The 24839-nt window shown below is 33.4% G+C and overlaps 1 protein-coding gene across 2 annotated transcripts in view; it reads right to left on the bottom strand.

The window, feature by feature from the left end:
* Positions 1-24210, bottom strand: part of EPHA3 (EPH receptor A3) — a 326476-nt gene extending 302266 nt beyond the window's left edge. For both annotated transcript variants that reach the window (XM_069472465.1, XM_069472466.1), the window contains exons 1-2: positions 23995-24210; positions 2953-3017 (exon numbers count right to left, since the gene is read on the bottom strand). In XM_069472465.1, coding sequence (XP_069328566.1) covers positions 2953-3017; positions 23995-24082 — 153 coding nt within the window. In that variant the 5' untranslated portion in view covers positions 24083-24210. The remainder of the gene's footprint in view (positions 1-2952; positions 3018-23994) is intronic.
* Positions 24211-24839: the final 629 nt, after the last annotated feature.

Genomic DNA, 24839 nt, shown 5'->3' with positions numbered 1-24839 from the left:
TCTTCCACTAGGTACCAGAAGTGCCACCCCTGCCCCAGTTGTGACAGAAAAAAACATCTTCAGATCTTCAGACATTGCCAAATGTCCCTCGGAGGCAAATTCAAAATTTCCTCCTCCTTCACCCCTTGTCCTATTAAGAATGACTAACCTAAATCAAAAGAGGAGGATTTTCTGTGATTCAATGTATTATGACATTATTATGATTTTTTCCCACTGAAATTTAAATTCATCTTTTAGTAGTACTCACTGTCAGTTATTAGAATTAATTAATTAAAAAATAACAAGTTCAAAGTTGTTTCCAGCTATTACATGCTATTTTTTATGGAAAAGCTTTCAACCAAGATATAACAATTGCTTTAAATACTATTTCCTTTACAAACAAAACAACCATAACATTAATTTTGTTCGTGTTGAAAATGGAAAAGATTAGGCAATCAGAATAATTAATTGAATCTAAAGGCATAAGCAATTGTACAAGGGTGTTAAATCCAAAACATAAATTTACCATGCAATACTTTCACCCAAGAATTTGAACAGTTTCACAGAAAAAAAAATGTTAATCTAACATTTTCTAAATTCACACTATTTATTTCCTCATGGATATTACAGTTAATATAAGCAATAAATTTAAAGTAAATATACACTACACATCACCACAGGACAATAATTCATATATTTGATTTTCTTCTTTTTTTTCATTTTTTAGTTTTGGGGTTCTTGAGGTATTATAAATATCATGACTTATCGGGGAGATTTTATTTTCTCTCAGCAAATTATACTGATAAACTATTATATTCTAATAACTATAAAAACTATTAAATTTGGTAAACTTACATATGATTCCACAATGAATTAATTTCTTAAATACGCTTCCATAATGAATCAAAATCTGTGCATATCTGATGTGGCATCTTCATACTGTCCCTAGCTAATACCAAACATGTTATTCTGCTTTGTGTATTTTTAATAATGTATAAATTACCTACTTATGTGTAACAAGCAAAATGCTTGGAGAGATTGGCTAGCTGTTTTAGGCTATTTTATGCATCAGATACAGGGAAGCCACAGCTGCAAGATCAACGGATGAAAACAGGGGATGAGGAAGCCAACGTGTCTGAGGGAGGCTCTCTGAGGCAACAGTGAGTTGAAGAAGAAACTGCAAATCATTGATTGAAATAAACAGTAAGAGATTCCTAGACAAAGGGAGGTAGGAAATTGGGCCAGAACATGTTATCTTTGTACCTTCTTCTATTTCATTTTTTAAAATTAAAATCCAATTTTTTTATATTTCAGAATATTATGGGGATACAAACATTTTGGTTACATATACTGCCTTTGCACCACCCAAGTCAGAGCTACAAGTGCATCCATCCCCCAGAAAGTGCACACCACACCCAATAGGTGTGAATTTACCCATCCTCTCCTCCCCGGCACCTGCCGGACACCTGATGAATGTTACTTCCATATGTGCACGTAAGTGTTTATCAGTTAATTGATCTTTACACCTTCTTTAAAGGAAAACATAGGGTAGATTGTTGCTTTGATAAACAAGTTAATTTCCTATTGTTTTAAACAAATATACATATCTATACGTATCTATTAGTAAAACGTCACTGGGGTTTTTGCTTTTTCTTATATCCTTAACTACCAGATTTCTATAGTATACTATTTGATGGCACAATGAAAAACTAAAATTTCTAAAGTCAAGATTAGAGTTAGGTTTGACTTTTGGATGATAGTCTTAAATGTGTTTTCCAGCTCAATCTTGAGTTTCAATCCACTCCTTATGACAACCCAGGCTGTGCTTTTATCCTAATCATTTGATTCCTTTTACACCTATGGGAAAACCAAATCCTGGCTTACTTCATACCCTCCAAAGCAACTAATGAAGTCCTGATTATAGGTTTTGGCATTTTGTCAATGTCAAGGTGTGCCAGGAAGAGAAGCAGATACAAAGATGACAGATAGATGAAGTATCTCTGATGGAAAACATCGCTTGGTGAAGAAGCTGGTAGTACAATACAAATTAGTTTGTTCAAGCACAAAAATCTGAAGACTGAACACCAGTACTGAGTGGAAGTAATTATAATCTCTTGCAAAGAGGACTATCATAGAAAGAATGGAATACATAAATTTGTTTCCATGACAAATATTCAAAATGGCACTTTACATTTTTGTAAGCTATACTTGGAAACAAAGTTATGTTCAGGCATTTACTGCACAATTGTGTAGGAATCAGAGTTTTACAAATATAGGATCCTTTATTTTCTGAAAAAATAAAAGGAAAATATTCTCACACAAAACCCTCACTATAAATATTCAGAGAACCAAAATGCCACACACCCTAGTAATACGTGTCTGACTTGATAAAATACTAAATATATGCAAAAAGTTAAAAACGTAAAGACAGCACCAGATCTTTTTCTAAATAAAATGCCCAGTTTTAAACAGATTTAGGTAAGTTGCAGACATTTTAAACAAAGAATTTAAGGCAGCATAGGTTTATACTGCTGACAAATTCTAACCTACTTGGAATAGTCACCAAGGTTAATGTCAAGGCTGTAACTTTGGAGACTACCATCTCCAAAAATATAATTTCTACCTGATAGGAAATTTAGAATGTCTTATCAATTCACTATCCTGATTATATCACAAAAAATGTTAGATTACCACACTTAGATTATTGACATGATGCTAATAATAATTAAATTATTTCATTCAAACAATTGATAAATTCAGAAGAGAAAAAAAAACACTCTTTAAAACTTTTAATAGTTCCATTGAACACAAATACTAAGTTGTACTAGTCCATGCACTGAATAAATTTATAAACATAATTTGTCACCAGATGTACAGGAGTTACCTTTAGAGAACACATCAATAATTCAGTCTGCTTCCCAAGAGAGGCAATGGAGAGAATCTTGCTCCATTTCCATAGTTTATTGAACTTACCCCATGTGATGGATAAGAGATCCAGCCCAGCTCCCCTTGAATTGTTTTTGAATCCAGTAGATTGACTAAAAAGAAACACAAATACACATACACAGTTAATAATAATGAATTATTTCTATTTGCTTCTGTGAAGTTAATGCTGTCTGTTATTGTTGATATTGCTCAAAAAGTATGACTCTGCAATTTTTATCTTAACTGTATAATGAGTATTAAAAGAAGGGAATTATAAAAACACAGGAAAAGTTAAGAGATCAAAAATTTCTGTGGCCTTTTAAACTTTGTGTTTGTTTATAAGGATGAGTTAATATTCAATATATTGATAATTTCTGACAGAATAATTACAGATTTAAAGAGGAAACAAAAAAAGTAAAATAAGAAACAATATTAATGCTAACAAATACCAAAATAACTATAAAGACTGTTAAATTTGATAAACTTACATATGATTCCACAATGAATTAATTTCTTAAATATGCTTCCATAATGAATCAAAATCTGTGCATATCTGATGTGGCATCTTCATACTGTCCCTAGCTAATATCAAACATGTTATTCTGATTTGTGTATTTTTAATAATGTATAAATTATCTACTTATGTATAACAAGCAAAATGCTTTAACTACCAATTTGGGGAGATACCAAAGCAAAAATATGTTTTATATTAAAATAGTATTTGCTGTGTAAATCTTTACTTCTTTAAAGAAGATATTGTTACTCAAAAGCTTTAGTTATTTTATTCAGAACTTTGTGCTAGCTATTGACACAGTTGACTCCTAATTAATATTTGTGGATGAAAAGTAAAATATAACATGTATGTGGCCGTCTTTTGAATATATTATTAAAAGATAAAGGCAAATTATTTATTTTTAGTACAAAGTATTAATTTGTAATGGAGTAGAAATTAAAATATAAAAAGTCACTTCAAATATAATTAATAATTAATAAGAAAAGGCTCACTTTGGTTGTCAATCTGATCTGTTAAATAAGGGAAACTATGGTTTCACCCTATCCTTTTTCTATATTGGAAAACAATCTCATGATTGACTAATGGAAGATATAAAGAAAGGTTACATCAACTAAACATGTATTATTAACATGAACCAGAGTAAGTAAATCAATAAATACAATAAGAGAATTATTTCCAGGGGTTCTATATACATACAAATCAAAACATATGTAAATACATACACTGTACATCATGTTCATGTGTTGCCAATAAAATGTTTCCTTATACTTGTGAAGCATCACCCTCTCTTTAAGATTTTCAACTAGTTTTTTTTACAAAGGAAACATTAATCTCATAAAATGTTAAGAAAAAGCAATAATATATTTGATAGACATTAGAGTCCTAAATTTTTAAGCACTAAAAAAATTTTAAGAAAAGTTATTTGGTTACCTGGTTAGATGATAAATATATTAAGTAGGTATAAGAAAGTCTCTTGATCATTACAATTTAAAAGAGATACAATTCTCAAGGTTAGATTGTTTAACTTTTGCTAGTGAAAGAAAAACAGATAAATTTAACTTATTACATTAGAATTCTTTAATGATTAAAGATTTTTTTTCACAATAAATTAATCCCAGTGAGAAGTAATTATGTTTAGATAAAAGAAGAAGATGCCCCTGCATGGATTACATAGTGAAATTTCCATAATTGAATTATTTCCCAGGATATGTGGAAATGAACAGTATGCTTAATTATATTATAATTATCTATCTCTCAAAAATGATTTAAAAAATCTTTACCAATTAATCAATGTTACAGATTATATTTTGGCTGAATGTTACAAAATTTTTGAACATATGAGAATACTCCCTCATCTTTAAAGTATATTATCAATATTCTTTCTGATAAAGACATATCTAGTTCAATTGTTGGTTATACCACAGTAATTATTTGATTTCTCTGAGTTTTACATAGGATTTGCACAGTAGAATTTACCTTGCCAGTTTTCATAAGTAATTAGGTCATGTTCACAATGTCCTTAGGGGTCTAAATGGCTCAGTGTATCATAATGTATGAGTAATAATTGCATATGTACTAAATGATGGTTATGTGTTACTCCACCTGCTAAGATGAATAGTTGATTTAATTTCAATATTAATAACCAGAGAAAAAAGTATTTGAGGCAAAAATGAGAGAGTTAATACATTGTTTCCACTTAGCAAATAACTTATTGGAATGTATTAATAAGCTTTTATCTAAAGATCTAAATATCCTTAAGTTTTCTCTGATGATAATGACTGGTAAAGGACTGGACTAATCCCATTGGCATTTGGTTTCTACTCAAAGGAGAACAGCAAAGCCAAAAAGAATTATATAATACAGTCAAGTGAAATAAGTGTACTAGATTAAATTTATTGCATTTACTTAGAAATTGAATTTAAATATACTTAATTTAGCATAAGGAGAAAAACACAATTAGCAGCATTACTCCTGATTCTGATTCTGTTATCTATCAAACATCATTATATCTGCCCGGTTATCTCACAATGTTGCTGTGATTATCAAATAGTATAAATGTATTTAAAATCACCATGAGTGGTTATACAAACTCAGTGTTCTTATACAACTAATATATTATTTAACAGCTGTTCCATGTTCGCTTTTGAATTGTATTTATAATCAACTTCAATATGTGATCTAGTAGAAAATAATAGTTCACATCAAAACACTTTTTAAAAGAACTTATTTGAGGTTTATAAGGTACCTTTTGTTTGTAGCCAAATAAGAATTAACACAATATAAGTATTTTAAACACTTTAAAGAGAATGTTTACTAAATTGAAACTTCCCAGAATAAAAAATTCAAGTCTCCTGTGATTTATTATAAAACAGCCTTAGTACAGCATAATTGAGATAAGAAGAGAAAGTCAATAGATCTTGAAAGTTAACCTATGAGTGATTTCTCTGGATACATTGACTAAATCTAACATGCAACATATCCTAAACCCCACACTAATACAGACAAGAGCCTCGCTTACTGACACTTTCCCCTCGCAAAACACTGTAGACCTGATTGTTTCCTCTCAAGTCCTGACTCTATTCAAATGCTAGGGCAGATTGGATAGGCCGATGAAACATGATGTACAAATATCATAATATTGCAGTCTAAGTTTTGATGACAACTTGCAGTTTGGTGTGACATGGGAAAGACATTATTTCATTAATTTCAGAATATTTTCAATTCAAAGAGTTATATGGCATCTATTAGCTTTTCAAATGAAAGTGATTTAAATTGGAAATGTTTTTAAATGTTATGATTCTATTCAAGTTGATGTGTAAATGGGTGGGGTTTTCTGGGGCAAAATTGTATCTGGAAATACTGTTCTAAGTCTAGATGGATATGGTTATGGGTTTCTTTCACATGCTTTACTGTCTGGGTCTTACTGCTTTTAAATAGAGATGTATGTGTAGGAGAATGGGCTATGTTCACGAGAAGAGGAAGGCAATCCTTACTTGGACTCTTTATTTTTTAATTTTTTTTTTTTTATTTTTAAGCCTATGTAGTTTCCTGTATTTATCTATTTTTTATTTCAGCATATTATGGGGCTACAAATGTTTAGGTTACATACATTGAATTTTCCCCACTCAAGTCAGAGCTTCAACGGTGTCCATCTGCCAGACAGTGCGCACTGCACCCATTAGGTGTGAATATATCCATCATCTCCTCTCCCCTCCCACCTGCCGAACAACCAATGAATGTTACTACTATATGTGCATATAAGTGTGAATCAGGGCCGGGCGCGGTGGCTCACGCCTGTAATCCTAGCACTCTGGGAGGCCAAGGTGGGCGGATTGTTTGAGCTCAGGAGTTCGAGACCAGCCTGAGCAAGAGCGAGACCCCATCTCTACTAAAAATAGAAAGAAATTATATGGACAGCTAAATATATATATATAGAAAAAATTAGCCGGGCATGGTGGTGCATGCCTGTAGTCCCAACTACTCGGGAGGCTGAGACAGGAGGATCGCTTAAGCCCAGGAGTTTGAGGTTGCTGTGAGCTAGGCTGACGCCACGGCACTCACTCTAGCCTGGGCAACAAAGTGAGACTCTGTCTCAAAAAAAAAAAAAAAAAAAGTGTGAATCAGTTAATATTAATTTGATGGCGAGTACATGTGGTGCATGTTTTTCCATTTTTGTAATAATTCACTTAGTCAAGGAATTTCTTTTTAGGAAGGCTTTTTATTGCTGCTTCAATTTCGGTACTCTATATCAGTATGTTCAGGAATTCTGTTTCTTCCTGATTGAGTCTAAGGAGGCTGTGTATTTCTAAGAATTTGTCCATTTCCTCCACATTTCCAAGTTTATGTGCATAGAGATTTTTATAGTATTCATAAATGATATTTTGTATTTCTGTGTTATCAGTTGTAATTTCTCCTTTTTCATTTATGATTGAGCTTAATAGAGTCCTTTCTTTTCTGCTTCTTATTAATCTAGCAAGAGGCATTTCAATTTTATTTATTTTTTCAAAGAACCAACTTTTTTGTTTTATTGATCTTCCATGTAATTTTTTGTTATTGATTTCATTTTGTTCTGCTTTGATCTTTGTTATTTCTTTTCTTCTGCTGAGTTTGGGGTTGGTTTGCTTTCCTTTTCCAGCTCTTGGAGATGATTCAAAAAATTGTTGAATTGTGATATTTCTATCTTTTAGATGTAGGCATTTATGAATATAAATTTTCCTCTCAGACCTGCTTTAGCTGGGTCCTACATATTTTGAAAACTTGTGTCTCCTTTATCATTTAGTTCAAAGAATGTTTTGATTTCCATCTTAATTTTCTCCTTAATTAAATAATCATTCAACAGAAGGTTGTTTAGTTTCTATGACTTTGTGTGGAGATGACAGTTTCTATTGGAGTTGGTTTCTAATTTTATTCCACTGAGGTCTGAGAAGATGCATGGTATAATTTCTATTTTTTTAAATTTGTTGAGACATCCTTTGTAGCCTAAGATATGGTCACTCTTAGAGAATGTCCCATGAGCTGATAAGAAAAACTTATATATACTGGTTTTGGGGTAGAATGTTTTGTAAATGTCAGTCAGGCCCATTCTATTTAAGTCCATTGTTTCTTTGTTCATTTTCTGTTTAGAGGATCTGTCCTGTTATGTCAGAGGGGTGTTGAAGCCCCCGGCTATTTTGCTGCTGCTGTCTATCATTTTGTTTAGATCAAGTAGGATTTGCTTTATGAATCTGGGTGCACCTGAGTTAGGTGCATAAATATTTAGAATTGTTATGCCTTCTTGTTGATTGTACCCTTCACCATTATATAGTGACCATCTTTGTCTTTCATTACTTTTGTTGATATGAAGACTAAGTTATCTGAAATGAGAACTGCTATGCCAGCTTTTTGTTGGCTTCCATTTGCTTGAAATATTGCTTTCCATGCCTTCACCTTGAGTCTGAATGCATCCTTGTGGGTTAGATGTGTTTCCTGAAGACAAAAGATACTTGGCTTGTGTATATTTATCTATTTGGCCAGCCTATGTCTCTTTAGTAGGCAGTTCAAGTCATTCACATTTATTGAAAGAATTGATAAGTGCGCAGATTTCTGTTCATCCTGTTGAGTGGAACTTTGTTGCTTCGTTTTCTCTCTTGAGCCATTGTGGTATCTGCCCTTTGACCTTTAGCTTTTGGATGATTTTACATAGGTGAGCGTTTATTGTGCTGATCTGTGTATAACACTGTTTTGAGTATTTCCCGGAGGGCAGGTCTTATCTTGGCGAATTCCCTCAGTCTTTGCTTGTCTGAGAAGGTCTTTATTTCTCCTCTGTATAAGAACCTTAGTTTTGCAGGATACAAGATTCGAGCCTACTTATTATTCTGTTTGAGTAGAGTGAGAATAAGCCCCAGTCTCTTCTGGCTTGTAACGTCTCAGTTGAGAAGTCTATAGTTAGTCTGATGGGCTTTTTTTTTTTTTTTTTTTTTTTGGTAGGTTACCTGCTTCTTTCCCCTTACAGCTTATTGGAGGGCCTCTTTTGTGTTTATTTTGGACAATATGATGACTATGTTTTGTGGTGTCTTCCTGTTTGCAATGAATCTCCCAGGAGTCCTTTGAGCTTCTTGAACCTGAGTATCTAGATTTCTATCAAGGCCAGGGAAATTTTTCTCCATTATATCCTCAAATAGTTTATCCAACCCTTGTTTATTTTCTTCTTCACCCTAAGGATGCTTATAATTCTCACATTCGGCCTCTTCACATAATCCCACATTTCTTGTAGACTTTGCTCTTTTCTCTTATTTGTCTGCTCTATCTCTGTGACTGACTTGTTTAATTGAAAGCTGCTATCTTCAATCCCTGAGATTCTTTCTTCTGTTTGATCTACTCTATTCTTGAGGCTTTCCACTGTGTTTTGTAATTGTTTGGATAAATTCTTCATTTCCAGAAGTTCTGTTTGATTTTTCTTTAATGTTTCAATTTCTGTAGTGAATGTTTCTTACTTGGACTCTTTATTTGGCTTTCAGAGAGGCCCAAAGATCTCAGGAATTTAGTGCTTACCTGAAAGCCAAATCAAGAGACCCAGTAAGTAGTGACAACTTTGAGAGAGAAGGTAGGGTAGTTTCTGATGGGAATTAGAAGGTATTAGGAGGTATTAGAAAGGAGCAAAAAAATAAGAGCAAAGTACGGAGTAAATTGGCTCTAATTGGTAATAAGTATCTCTGGAAAGGAGTAAACCTGGTTGTTATTCTTGCCACTGACTCTACTGTCAACATTTTTCACTCCACTGGGTTGTGGAGTCAAGATTCCAGGAGTCATGCAATCTCTTCCTTTCCTAGCCTCCATCATAATGGAAAGACCCAATTAAAAGCCCACTTCTGATAATTCCTTATTTGTATTGCCAGTGTCACCAAGAATGTTCTATACCAGGAATTTATACCATTGTCCCTTCTTATTTATAGAAATATACTAAATTTGTTTAAAGGATTTAGTTATTTAAATAAGAGTTTATAAGAAATGTTCCCAGTTAGTGAAGACAGATTAAAAACTTGAGGTGTAAATTTCTGGAGTGTTCACTCTTAGAGAAATATTAACACATAAGTTTTTTTAGGGACATTTTTAAATTCTGATTCACAGTGGCTACTTGTGCACTTCGAAAGACTAAGAGTTACAATAATATTCATATCTTTAAAGATTTTATGTGTCACAAATATGCAGACAGAGCTAAAAGATTTTTCAAAATCAAATGCCACAATTTCATACTGAAGCAGATCTTTTCAATTATCTAGTAATGCATCAATAAGATATCAATAGATAATCAGTATGTTCTGTGTTATTACTATAGCTGCATTTTATGAAAATACTGAGTTATAAATTATTATCAAATATCATTTCAAGGTGAAGAGTAGTCTCTAATGGCTAAAGAATTTCAGGCTCTTAGAAGAATAGACATGTTTTCTTATAAAACCTTTAGTTATAAAAGGCCTTTATAGCCCAGGAAAAATAACCATAAAACCACTACAACAGAAAACAAGCTCATCCTTTGATTACATCTTGATTTTATTAAAGAATAATGATACATATTTTTTTCTATTTGCACCATCACGTAATTGTTCCAGCCACACTTCATATATACTTATCTTTACCATATTCATCACTTTGTTATAATAAACAGAGTAACTTTGCTCTAGGTTACAGAGAGCAGAAGAGTCCTTTAATCTGCTTCTTAATGATACTTACACATCCAAATAGAAGAAAATGATACAGAAAGAAATAATTTTTTTCTCCGTTATAATTTTTTGTGTAGTTCTATGGTCAAATAAAATATGCAATTAAGAAATCAAGATTTATTTTGTAACAGGAGTCCACCAAAGCTCAGCTTTTCAGTTTTACTGTACATACTGGGGTATGACAATGAGAAAAAGCTTGGAAAAGTTAGTTTATTGATATTTGTGTATTTCAACATAACTTTTACCTACTGTGCTTACATATTCTCAATTAGGCCTTTCATTTGTATTTATTTTATTTCTACCTACACATAATTAAAATATTTTAATAAATGTAATTAATATTATAGTTCATTTTAGATACCCATAATACTTTGAAATAAAAGTATTATAGTTCATATACTAAAAATTATAAATATATTATTTATATTATAAAGTCAATAATTACCTATCAATTGTAGGCAGATAAAATGTCCTGTAAGCTATATTGCATTTATCATAGAAATATTAATTTATGATAATTTTTATCAAATGCCCAGCTAAGATCATTATGTGAGAATTAAAGAAAAAGTAGTACTGAACATTTTTGTGAAAAACCTCTTTCATCACATGGCATCTTAATGGCTTACTTATGTGCTACAAGATATTTCTGGTCAAAGTGGTATATCCTCAACTTACTCTTTCTCATTAGCTTTTTCTCCTGGGCAGTAATTTTGGATTTACTTCTATTCAGATCTTAATTATAGAAGAAATTGTAATGAGCTGCCTCATCTCAACTTTGCCAACAGCAAGGGGAACTCCTTAGAATCAAAACAGACAGTCTCACAATAAGATGCCCGTTTTTTCATAAATAGAGTGGATCAAGAAAATAACATAGACCAAAATTCTACCTGAAACCTGGACATTTCTGTAAATGTAAATCCTGTGCTCTTTCTAAACTGTTAAAATTTTCCTTTTATTTTTTTCTTTTAATCAGAGAAATCTAAAGGTCATACTCATATCAATACTAGTATGGAAAAAACAACTATCAAAATATCAATAGGGAATAGGATGTGTTCTTATAACAAAGTAATCCTTTCACATAAATGAGCAGGGATGTTCTACTGTCAGTGAAATTTTAGTACACTGACAAACTGAACTTTTATAACAATTCCTAGGATAGCAGGTCTTTTTGTTTCTATGCATTGTTAACTGATATTATGAATCATTTAGACAAGTAAAATGTGTTCTCCAAAATGTAAATGTCTCTAAAAGTAGAATATTAATGATTATGCAAACAGCGTATTTTAACACATTTTTTGTAAAATGTTCCAGAAGTTATAGAACAACTTGTTTACTTGTAATTCAGAGAGTGTTTTTTGAAAGAATAAAAAGTAAAAACATTGTTTAATTATAAAATAGAAATAATAATTATGGCAAAATGCAGTTCAAAATGTAGCATACACATTTTGCCTTCACCACATAAAATTAGGCTATCTTGGTATTTTTATCATATTATCATAAAATCTTGATTAGCAACCTTCACGTACTAACAGCTATCTAGTTAAGGTTTGACTGAGAGCTGTGAAAATAGAATAGAATAAATACACTGGCCTACAGAACAACTTTAACATAGTATTTCTTACAAAAATAAATGTTCCTAGAAGTCCCTTGAATATAAAGATTCAAAATCCTAGTACAGAAAACAAAGAGTGTAGTGATGAAAAAACTTAAATTTCAATTTAAAAACATCCTCTGCACATGCTGATATACCAAAACACATATATGTGCACACACAGAAACACACACACACACACACACACACGCGCGCACGCGCAAGCTTATTTCAAAAGAAGCCCATTACAGAATAAATAAATTGGTTTAAATTTCTGGAAAACTAAAATCAGAATGTATCTTTGACTACATCATATTTTGTAGCATAACTATATCTAGATTCCTAAAATGTCATATATATCATTAATTTTGTTCATGACAATACAAATTTGACTGTCTATAAACATAGATACTCACATATAAACAAACTCTGCAAGGTATAAATCTAGGTCTTTATAATGATTCACAAAGTATTAAATAAGGTATCGCATGCTTATCAGTTATTTCAAAACTCTAGCCCTTTTCTTTGCATCTTCAGAGTGTGTCAATGAAAAGTTTCAAATTGTTAGTGCTCGGCATAGTCAGAAAACTTTTAATTTATTGATGAAAGAGAAGGTAGAGTTCAGATAAACTTCAGCATGGCTTTTCCTGGTAGTGTAGTCATAATGTGAATAGTACCTACAGAAGTTTCTATTTGGGGATGCTTTGTTTTTGATATTCAGTAACATATGTTTCTAATATACTCAAATGTACACATGTGTGCATGCATGCACTCATACAGAATTTACATTAGGTATGTGCTTATAAAGAGTAACTATTTCTGAATATGCAGTTATTTCAAAAGTTGTCTTAAAATATGGGTTTATTGTGTATCCATTTAAATTATTTTTAAGTTACATGCAGTAAAAAGAAATCTCAGTTATAATTATCCCTGCCACATGTCTTCACTATTAGGATTAAGGTAGTAAACTTACTACAAACCTGGCCAAACATAAAATAAAATATTCTTAGTCAATTTCCAAATGATCACCTCTGGAAAGGAAAATTTAAAGGCATACTAGTAATTATATATCTTATAATTGTCCCTTTAATCCTATATACATTTTTATATTAAAAATAATTTTGAGCATTTTATATTAATTTTTATTAATATGTATGTTTTTATATTAAAATAATTTGAGCATTACTTTCAAAGGTAAGAAAATATTTCCTTATGCAACGTACAAATGTTTAAGATGTACCTCGAAATATAGGAAAACCACCACTGTAAGCATAGATCAATCTAACTAGTTCAGTCAAATAAAGTACGTATAACTACATTTGGAAATCTTTTCAAAGCACTAAAATTTAGATCAGAAATATTAAAAACACTATAATAAAATCTCCGAGTTTATCTTTTTGAATTATCTAATGTAAATAACTGCTATCTTACCTATAGTAAACTAGATAGTAAAGTAAATCCAGAAAAAAATAATATTCCCTTTTATTCTGCCTCTCTAAAAATATCTCCAGTATTTGACAATAATTAGATTTGTTAGGGCTTACATATTTAATAAAAGAATAACAAGCAAATTTAATTTCTATTTTTACTTTCTATGATGATGCCAGTTCTTTGATTCTGTTAAATTACAAAATCTTCCATAACTAGCTTTGGCATATTCAAAGAAAGAAATCATAATTTTTTTATAACTCTAGCTTTTATGCCATCTTTGAATATCATAGATGATTAGGGAACAATAGGTGAAATTGAAAAAGATTAGATAGGGACAAATACGTAGTTGTTTTTACTGTTTTCACCACCAATTTATAGTTCAGAAAATTGAATTTATTTAGTTTATGAAATTGAATTTTATGCCATCATGAGTTCAAAAGGTATATATTTTTCCATAAAATTTTGCTCACAGTGTGGGAATTGCTCAGTTTGTAAGGGGACAATACTATTGGTGACATACAGACAAAAGTGCTGCAAACAGACTTTTCCTCAGAGTGGTGTTTTCCTTGCCCAGAGGATTAGTTAGATAATCCACATGGAAGACATTGCAAATTAGCTTTCCAGCCTAACTTCCTCTCCATGTGAAGACTGCTATCATATGCAATGAAAGAATACATCCTCTAAAATCTATATACTTTTATTAATTGCTAAATTGAATTTGAAAATCAGAAAATAAATACGTACTAACTACTACCAAGCTGCTCTCTGTTTCCCTTAATCATTTGAGCTTTAGAGGAAATGTTAAAATTTCATATTGATTGGAAATTAACCAAATTTATCACAGGCAAAAAGTAAAATTTTAGAGCCTTATTTTTTTTATCAGGCAGGAGGATTTTATACCCTACTGGACTTGTAGACTTTATTCATCTATCTCTTAACTATTATTTGGAAAAAAGATAAATTAGTTCCCTAATAATGAATATATAGAAAATTCAAAATGAAACAACTTTGATACTGACTAAATAGACTTCTCAGTAATAAAACTAATCCACATTTCTCTTGCTCCAGTTTCTTTTGAGACCCTGCTATGTAATCAATCAAGATTTTTGTCTTAAAAGACAACTCAGTTTAGAGCCTTTAAAGTCAAGTTTACATTTGCCTTGATTTGGGAGAGTTCCACAAACCAAAATATGAATTACGAAATTAAATAATAGGAAAAGGAGTTATTGACACTAATTCTTCAGAAGCAATGGGGAAAAAAAGTTTGTTGCTAAGCTTTCACGTTCACTCACGGAAAACGTGCCAATAGCTTGTGAGGTTGGATAACTCTTTGGGAACATAACGGATAACACATTAGACTTTTTTTTTTTTTTTTGCATGTTACAGTGAAGAAAGCAAGATACTAAAAGCAGCTTTCTGCTTTGGAAGCCTGATGTCATCAATATGCTATTTTTGCTCTTTGCCAGGTTAACAGAATTTATTGCAGCAATTAATGCAAAACATATGTGCTGAAATACCCACATGAAAAATATAATTGCCCTTAACTTAATTTGCTACCTTTCAAAAGCCTGTTTTTGCTACCTTTTCTCAATGCCTCTTGTTAAATAGAATGCAAGTGTTTTTTTTTTTTTTATGAAAAAGGAGAGAAATCACTACAATTTATCTTAAGTAATTAAAAATTTATCTTAAATGGGGGAAAAAATTCCAGGAGGACTAAAGTCTACTTTTTGAACCATGTTCTATTTTTCTCCCTTATTGACCTCTATTACAATTCCAATAGTTAATTCACACTTCATTTTTACTACATAAAACCCTAAATAATCACACTCTGGTTATATTGACAATTTCCTCACCATCTCTGTGTGCGGAATTCCTGAAAAAACATTCTTTCCAGGTTGAGAAAAAAAGTGTTTGAGTGTTAGGAAAGGAAGACAGAACTAAGAATGTGTGAAGAAAAGGCATCACAGACATCTTCTACTCTTCTATTCTTTTGTGCACATCAAATCTCCTTTAACTTATTTTCTTAGTGGGGCCCCCGCCCATAGAGATCATTAACTTATAAGTGTAATGACTTTGCAGTTTCAAAGTACTCCTACCTATTTGGTTTCCTTCAATTTTTCAGTCCAAAAGTCTGACCATTCCTAAGTTACCCTTGCAAAGTCACAGAACGAATTAGTACAGTTGCTGGGATTAAGGTCGAGAAGCTAATAGTTTTCCTGAATACAAGACTGCTGCCCTAATTCACAGGCATTTGTGTATAGGGAAAAGCATATGAGGTTAGAATTAGAAGACAAAGACAAGAGAGGGTCTGGCTCAGTTAACTACATTATTATGATCCCTTTCCCCAGTTTCCTCAATTGCACTAACGGGAGATGTCATGCTACCTATTTCAGGACTGCTTTAATGATTAAATGAGGTCCAGTAAATAGTGAATGGTAATACATGGGAAAAAATCTTTTCAATCAGCAGAACACTGTGCAATTATTATCTCAATGTTAGGCATGGTACTGAGGATAATATATTTACTGTAGGAATCTACCGGATTCAACAATTATATCTTTTATGAAAAACACTGAAGCTTCGACACAGCCACAGAAACATCAGCATCATCCACCTACTAATCTACTCGGCAACATCACTGCCTCAAACTCTCTTTGGCCCATTTCACGTTTACTCCCAAAATATGAAGAGGAAAAATCTTGTTTTAATGAGACGGTGCCAGTCAAATCTGGGGCTTTGGGGAAAACAGACAACTTTTGAGTGCACAAGATGGGGGGAGGTGGAGGAACATCCCCTCAGCAATCACTAGGGGCCTAACAGGTGGCATTAGTAGGTAGCTTTAAAGAAAACTGGGGGAAAAAAATTCCTCATTTTAGTCTAGCGACCCAAGGAGAGGAGAATGTCTGAAAGAGAAACAAATAGCAAAGGTGTAGGGTTAGGCAGTGGTAAGCCGGACAACGGGGTGTCTTAGCCACTCCAGTGCCCGCCAACCGAGCTGGCAGAGTAGGAGACGCTTTCTCAACTCTGCAGGGAAACTTGCAGAACCTACACTCCCCCGCCTCCATCTGTCACCTGGTGAGCCCATGAACATTGACGGAAAGGAGGCCATGCCACCTCCGGACGCTAAACTGAAAAGTTTGCGATAGCAATGGGGGCGTTGGGGTGGGGCGATCATAGATTCCGGGTCAAGTCGATCGCCCAGGTCCAAGGGCGTCCAAGGTGCACACCGGACTGACCCCCAAGTAAGGGAGGTCCAGGTAGCACAGAGAGGTCGGAATGGCCCCCAGGTTAGGGAGTTCCAGGTGGCAAGAAGGGGACGCCGCGTTTTTCCAGCGCCGGCAGCTCCACGGCAGCAGGCAGAGGGCGCACGTTTGCCTCTCGCCCGCCCCAGCCTCCTCCAGGCGCTCGCGTCTGCCTAACTTTGCGCCTTCGCCCTCTGCTCGCTCCAGCCTCTGCCGTGAGCCGAGAGCACCCAGCCACGTCCACCGGGCGGCAGAAACCTGGAGCAGCGCGGCACCGGCCTGCGCCCGCCCGCCAGTCCTGCCCCCGCGTCCGGGGCGCGCCGGCGCGCTCCGGGGACCGGCTTCGGCAGCCTGGCGCTTGGAGACTCGCGCACAAAGAACCACTGGCTTCCGGAGGGCGGGGGGCCTGGGTTACGTGGACCCGGGGTTGGTTTTTATGATCTGATCTTTAATTTGATGCGAAGTGAGAAAGTAGTGAATGGTTGGGGGACAGTTTTCCCTTTGCACCACTGAGTCTCCTCCTAACGTGGAGTAGTTTGTGGTTAAGACGCCCTGATGGTGGGTGTGGTGGCAGCAAGGAGCACTTGCTCCTCTCTCTTGTTGCCTGCCACTTTACAGTCCCTACCCTACCCCCCCCCCCCCCCACCCGTAAAACTCCGCTTCGGGCTAAAATTTCTCAGGGCCCACTTTTGTAATTTCCTCTATGTTGCATATCAAATGTGGAAGGTATAACGCGAAAAAAAGAAAAAAAGAAAGAAAGAAAGAAACGCAAGCATTCCCTCCTGTGACCACCCCTGTCTATGGCGAAGATCATTCACAACAGTTTGTTTGTACAGTGCTGCCACTTTGCCACTTGTATTTTTCCCCTCCTTCCTCATCTATTATTCTCACTTCACCATGTTGGTTTGGATTAGGTGGATTTTCACCCTTTGCTTTGACTAGAACAGCAGGACATGGTTTAGAAAATGAAGGGGTGGGGGTGGGGGTGTCCACACTGACAGCTTCCAGTTTAATAACATCACTCCAAGTTTGAAGCCTTATTTGCTGAACTGGTTTTGATTGCATCCTCCCTCCATATGCATTCGCCCAGACATTCAAAGGGGGAAGCATTCTTTGGGTTACACTCTTAAAACTTTCCCGGATAAAATATTTTCTTATGAGGAAAAATCAAAAGTGTGTAAATGTGAGAGGAGAAACAAAGAAAGGCACCCTCCCCCCGTTTGTATTTTAATGTGTGCAAGTTTTTAGGGATTTAATAAAAATTGATTACCAGATGTTTTATCTGATAAATGTCTTTCTTTTAAGCAAAAGATTGATATATTAGCATTGGCTTTAGAACCTTTGCATTTCTCTACCTCTCCATCTTTCTAATCAACTTTTTATTTTCTTTTCACTTGCAAAACCTTTTTTTTTTTTTCCTTTGTAATCGACCACCCTTTTTATTTCAAAGGAAGCTGGTTGGAGGCAAACTAAAACTTGCTGACTTCCAGACTTTTCCTGGAGAAAACCTCCTGCCAGGTTCCAAGAACTACCTGATACCAGACAGCTGGGAACAGACCTAGAAAGTGAAATCAAGGAGTGCTCATGTATGGACACCCTGAACACAATGAGGAATGTCTTCCTAGATTGATTGATTTCTAGCTTGAATGCCCTTGGAATTTTATAAATGTCATAATATTGCTTTTATTTCTAAAGTTATTACAGAAAAATTAGCTAAGGTTTTCAAATTTTTGTGAAGTGAATTTCTAATCCTGGTTTTCTGTATACCTGGATGAATAATATAATGAATGTTTCACAACACTGGTCAATCCTTTATTTGAAAAATCTGTGGAAAGCTACTTGGGAGCTTGGTAAAAGCCCTTTATTGACCCTCCTGGTGATAAAATCCAGATCTCTGGAAACAGAACCCAGAAGGGGACACCTGCATCTGTTCTTCTAAATCTTCTCTCAAATAGGAATTAAAGTAACAAGGTTTATTAAAGATTTTAAAGAAAAAAAAATGCATTCTAAAAAATAAACAAAGTTGAGGATCTTGACAGTCCATAACTCGTAAAACTTAATGGACTTCCAAGAAATACATGCTTCTTCATACATCTAGTATTTATGCCAAACAAAATCATTGGAAAATGACTCAAATTTAAAGTAGCCCACATCACACCACATTTCTTAGTAAATGTCTATAAGAACTTACTGAGTTTTGATGATTTGTGGAAAGTTTTATTAATATTTTCTTGAAGATTTTATGACTTGAAAAATGTAACTCTCAAGAACACGTCTTTCTGTTTCCATTTGAATTGAAGTTAGTAAATCAAATATACAGTGGAAATATGTTTTACCTTTAAAAATCCTTTTGCAAAAATAACTGATTTGATATTTAAAAATTGTGTATATTTTACTTCAGAAAAATTGCAGATTTTCTAAATTGATTTTAACGTTTAGGGAATCTTTATAAAGATAGTTATTGTGAGAAAGTATTAAAAGTCATTGGACCCTTAAAGAACAAACCAAAAATTGAATATTAAAATATGGATAATATATAAACATGATAAAAATATTTGGCTAAATCATATCTTTAAAAATGGTTTAATAGCAAAGCAAAATTACTAGACTGTTTATATGAGCAAGGAGCAAACTATAATTAAGTTCAAGTAATAAAAACTTTACATAAAACTTTCTAAACCCCAAACAATGTAAAAAAAATCTTTAAGTTCTGATGTGTACAATATTTTGTTTTAAATTTTTATATTAGTTTTAAGTGTTGTTCATTGTGGCTCCTAATTTCTAGTGTTTCATGGAAAAGATAACTTTATATAAAATACAACCATGATCTAACATGTGGCAATGGTGTTTTATTATATGTAGTTTCCCTTTTATAGTTTCAGTCACTTCTGAGTTATAAATGTAACCAACTGACTTTTTACCTTAAAATAGGTAGACAAATTATAACAGTCACAGCACCAATAGTAAAAAAAGTATAATATTAAAAATGATGATAGTAAAGCTGTTCAGTATTTATAAATCTATTATTGCTAGAACACTTAATCTTTAAAAGGGTTTGTAATTGCTCATTTATGACAAGCACTGGAATGGTGTGATGTATAAAACAGAAAAATAAGGAAAATTGGGTATCAAAGTGAATATTTTCCCCACTTGAATTATTATTATCAATGTTAGTCTTTAAAAAGATATAGATTCAGAATGAATTAATTTCATGACGGATTTTGAGAGGTTACAAGAAGTTTCTTTCCGGCACAATCAAAATATTATCGTAGCAATTCAGATTGTCAGTAAAAGCTTAAACAAATTTGTTGATAATCCTGTTAATGACCTAGGTCAAGTGTTAACTGTTGTGGGTTATAAAATAGTGAAATTAAGGTTTCTCCTACCTTCAGGCAAATAGCACAGTTATAACTGTTGAGGGGGATGTAGGGGCAAGCTATTACGAGAGCTATTAAATTACAAAAAAGTATAATGCATTCAATTATTTAGTCTAGCATGAAGAAATACTATTAAAAGCAAATGTAAACCTCCTCCTCCAAAAAAAACCCTATAAAGATGATATGATAGCTTAGTTCTCTATTAAAGTTTCAATCACACTGTGTTCTTATTTGAAGATAAGTGTTTATGTATGAAAAGTGATGCCAATTCATAGTAATTTGTAAGAGAAAAAACTCCTATTTATTTGTCTCCAACATTTGCCTAATACTCAAAGGGAAGCATATAACATTCATCTGCACGTTTTACTTTTAAGCTATAAGCAATCACACAATCACATAGTGTCCTCTAGCATTTAGGAGATTTATGTTCAGGGAAAAGCATTTCATAGAAACAGTGTCCCAGCTACTTAAAAAAAAAGTCTTCCAAAATAAGTAGTATATAAATATGTAGATTTAATTTATTCAGTTCTATTTTGAAAACTCTGATTTTCAATGTAAAGAGCTCTGTGGGTAAATGTTAATCCAATTTATGAACACTTTTGGATAGAAAAATGATTTAGTGTATTATATACTGATGAATAAGCAGTGCATTTTGCCTCAGACTTTAATACTGCTTCAAATGTATTAAAGTATTTAAAGAGAGTACTTTATCCAGTTCTAAAAAGGTTGAACTAATAAGAGTAACTTCATTTTATATCAAGTTTTAATCTCTTTCCAAAGTTATTTGCATTTATCATTAATAATCTATCTGAGATGGAAACAGGGAGAAAATATATCAACTTTTAAAGGCATACATAGTGTAGCAATCATATTTTGCCATGAAAAGTAAGTAGTTAATTTCCCATTGGAAGTCTTTTCTTATGTCATGTAAACAGAAAGAGCTGATAAGATTTAATGAAGTTTTTATAAAGTTCTGTTTAAGTATATAGGCCAATTCTTGAGTTAAGTGATCATTGAAATTATGAATGTGTATTATCATTGAGGAGACCAGTGATGGAAAATTATTTGTAACTGGATGAATAAAAGGGAAATTAAGATTACACTTTTCCTAACTTCTTATTCTTATCATAGACTCAGACCATTTCAATATTGATATTTAATTATCAAATCTCAAAATTTTCAAAAATCACACTTCAAGTTTCCTAGCAATTAACTCAATGGCCTGGTTTTGTTCTCTTTTAGTTCTATCATAACTAACTTCATAATAGATTGAGGAATATATTCTAGTAAATATTTTTTAGTAAATTCTCGTAAATTTTCTATAGTGTTGGAATATAATTTTGAGCATAGTATTTTAAATGCATTCTAGTATTTTATATAGATTTTTCAAAATTATATAAAAAATCTACATTAAGTATTCATTTCATCAACATTCCCTCAATATATGAATTTTCAGAGCATTACTTTCTATTTGAATTACATAGTTAGAACAATTGCATGAAAATCTTACACATACTTATAATTTTCACTTTTCATGTTATTCAACTCAACTGCTGAAAGCCAAGCTATTTGATTAATATTTAAAACTTCACTTAAATATTATCTTAGTTAAGTCATTCGTCTTAAATTTGTTTTAAAGCTTCCCTTCATATCCGTAGAAGGTTTAGGAGACACAACCCATAAGACACGATCTGGAAAGAATAATCTCATGACTGAAGGATGGACAGATAAAGTTTTATCCAAGCAAATTAAATGTAATCATGTTAATTTTCTGAATATATTTACCTTCCTATATATATATATTGTTAGTGTGTACCTGACTGCATAATTATATACATTATATAGCCAAACATACACAATGTGAGGCTTAAAAGCAATTTGCATATTATTATCTCTGTTTTGTTAAATTAATATTCATAAATTTTTACATAGGTGTGAATAAGTTTAAAGTAAAGGGTCATTTTTTTGTCTTGCTGTTGTCTTAAAGGTTATGTTTTCCACAAAATTAATGACTCTCAGCTGTATTCCTGTGCATTATTAATTCACTAATATCCATTATCTAAATAGTTAATAGATATTCCACCTGGAAAAATATGATTTTTCATAGCAATGTGGGAATTATAATACTATTTTATAGTTATTGTTAATATTTTGATATCTTTACAAAACAAGAAGATTTTAAAATATACTAATTTTTACTGTTTGGTGTGTTACTCATTATACAAATGATTACTCTTGCCCTTCATTCATAAAGAATGATTGACTTTTACTTTCAAATAGACATTTTTTAATTTGGTTCGTAAAAAAATCATTTGTGAGTAAGATGATTCTCTTCATCCTTATGTTTTAGAATTTTCAGTTTCCCAATTAAAGAAAGACACAGGAAAATTTAATGAAATCTTTCAAATTGATAAAGGCAGTCACTAAGGCAAGAAAGAAATTAAACTGCTCTATTAGCAGTGAAAGTAGGTCACCAAATACAAGAGGCAGTTTTTACATTTAATGAAAAAGTTTCTAAATATTTTGTTTTGTCTTGTCTTTTTAAACTAATGTATACCGTATAATATAGAACAGTATTGTCTTGACAATATATTTTTTAATGAGTGATATCTCCAATGTGGCATTTGCATATCAATTGCTTAGTATTGCTAATTTGCAAAATAAATTGCTAAATGTTAGTGTTATAAGTTTAAATCAAAATTTCAAGAAGAAATTTACGTTGTAAGTGTTGCTTTAAAGCAATGAATTATTTAGAGAAGTTTATCTTAAGAGTTAGTGATTGTATTCACAAATCATTAGAAATAGATCACAAAAGATATACAGGGAAAAGAAAATGCATCTATTAAGTACATAATTTTATAGGAAACATCACTGTCCTTAATATTAGGTTTTCACTTTAATCCATTGAAAAGGAATGAATGTCCACTGCAAGGAAAATAAATAATCAACATCAAGGAAATGCCATTTGCAGCATATGAACATTCTTTCTTAATTTGCTAGTCAGTTATTTACTATATCTTCCCAGGAGCGATTCACTATTCATTAAATACATTCTATTTGTATATAAGCCCTTAAACAAAGAGAATCCCACCTAAGCTTATTGTAATTCCTGCAAATATTACTTATGTTAATGTGGCATATGCTGCTCATTAGAACCTGTACCACAGAGCAAGCCATTGCCTGGCGGGATACACATCACTTCAATACAGCAGTTGCAACATAAACACACACGCACCTCCGCTTCGTGAAACTCTGATTTCCCTTTAGTCCATTCATAAATGCCATGATCCCAAGTAGGAACAACCTGTCATTACCTTTAAACCTACTAAAGAATCTAGAGAGAGAGCAGGGTTGAATTTTCTTTTAAACTTCTCAGAGTACCACATGGTCATAATTAGAAAATAAAATACTGCCTTGGCGATTTGGCAATTAACATACTGGGTTGCAAAACTGGAGTATTTTCTTTCTTTCTTTCTGCTTCGAATTGGCAAACAAGGTAATTGCTGAAATTGGTATCAGATTAAAAACACATTTCGAAGGTTTAGACAATCCAAAATTATCTCCCAAAGTGTTTTAGAAGACAGTTGAAAATAAAAGCACATCTTTCGTTCACTCTCAGAACAAACAGCTTTATTCGGAGACACCTTAAGGACGCGAAAAGGCTTCGGTGAGAACGTGCTTTGAGGAGCGTTAGCCCCGCGGGGCAGGGCTGTGCGCGGCGCTGTACCTGGCTTACCTTCATTGGAAGGCTGGAGAATCAGTTCCCCGAAGCAGTTGAGAACAGAGCAGCTGAGAAGGAGGAGGATGGAGAGGTGACAATCCATGTTGCTGGTGCAGAGGGCAGTGAGAGGAGCATATCTCCATGAAGCATGCCACTGATGTGAGGGGGAGCGCTCTGATTGCTGGAGAAGTTACCATGCTCCGCTCGCAGGCTGATGTCAAGTTTGACACTGGAGATAAGGAGGAGTCTGGCTGCCTTTGCGCGAGCCTCGCTCAGGGATTTCCCCGGGTCCTAGCGCCGTCTACAGCGGGCGCTAAGGAAGAGCGGGACGGCACCGTGGCTCACTCTGAAGCACAGGAAGCAGGTGGGGGTGGAAGTGGCGGGCGTCGCCAATGGGGCAGGAAACCCAGAAGTCGTGATGGGGCAGGGGTGGTGCGAGAAAAGCAGCCTCTCTTTATTTTCAATGAAAAGCAGCTATTTTAGTGTTTCCTATACATGATCTATTGCTTAATTCACCGAAGAAACTAGAACATGGATAGGAGTATCATATGGCAATGTTGTGGAAAAGACACTGAAATGCCAGAGAAATGTGTGTTGTTCAAATAATAGAAGCTTTTCATTAAAAAAAAATCAATGATGATTGCATATTTTTTTTTAAATGGGTTATTCTTTTACTATGTTCAACATGCCCATAACTCTCTCTGAGTCCTTTGTGGTTCAGAGAGACACTGATGCACACCCTAAATCAGAAAGTCTCTGCAGTTCTACACCAAATGGTATCAGGGCATTTAAATAGATTTGGCACAGTGATTTAGTGCACATATGGTGCACTTTGGTATTCCAAACTGGAAAGTAAGCTT

Source organism: Eulemur rufifrons, chromosome 7 (assembly GCF_041146395.1).
Source record: "Eulemur rufifrons isolate Redbay chromosome 7, OSU_ERuf_1, whole genome shotgun sequence".
Lineage (NCBI taxonomy): Eukaryota > Metazoa > Chordata > Mammalia > Primates > Lemuridae > Eulemur > Eulemur rufifrons.
The sequence above is the reverse complement of the archived record's forward strand: the minus strand, read 5'-3'. Positions and strand labels throughout refer to the sequence as shown.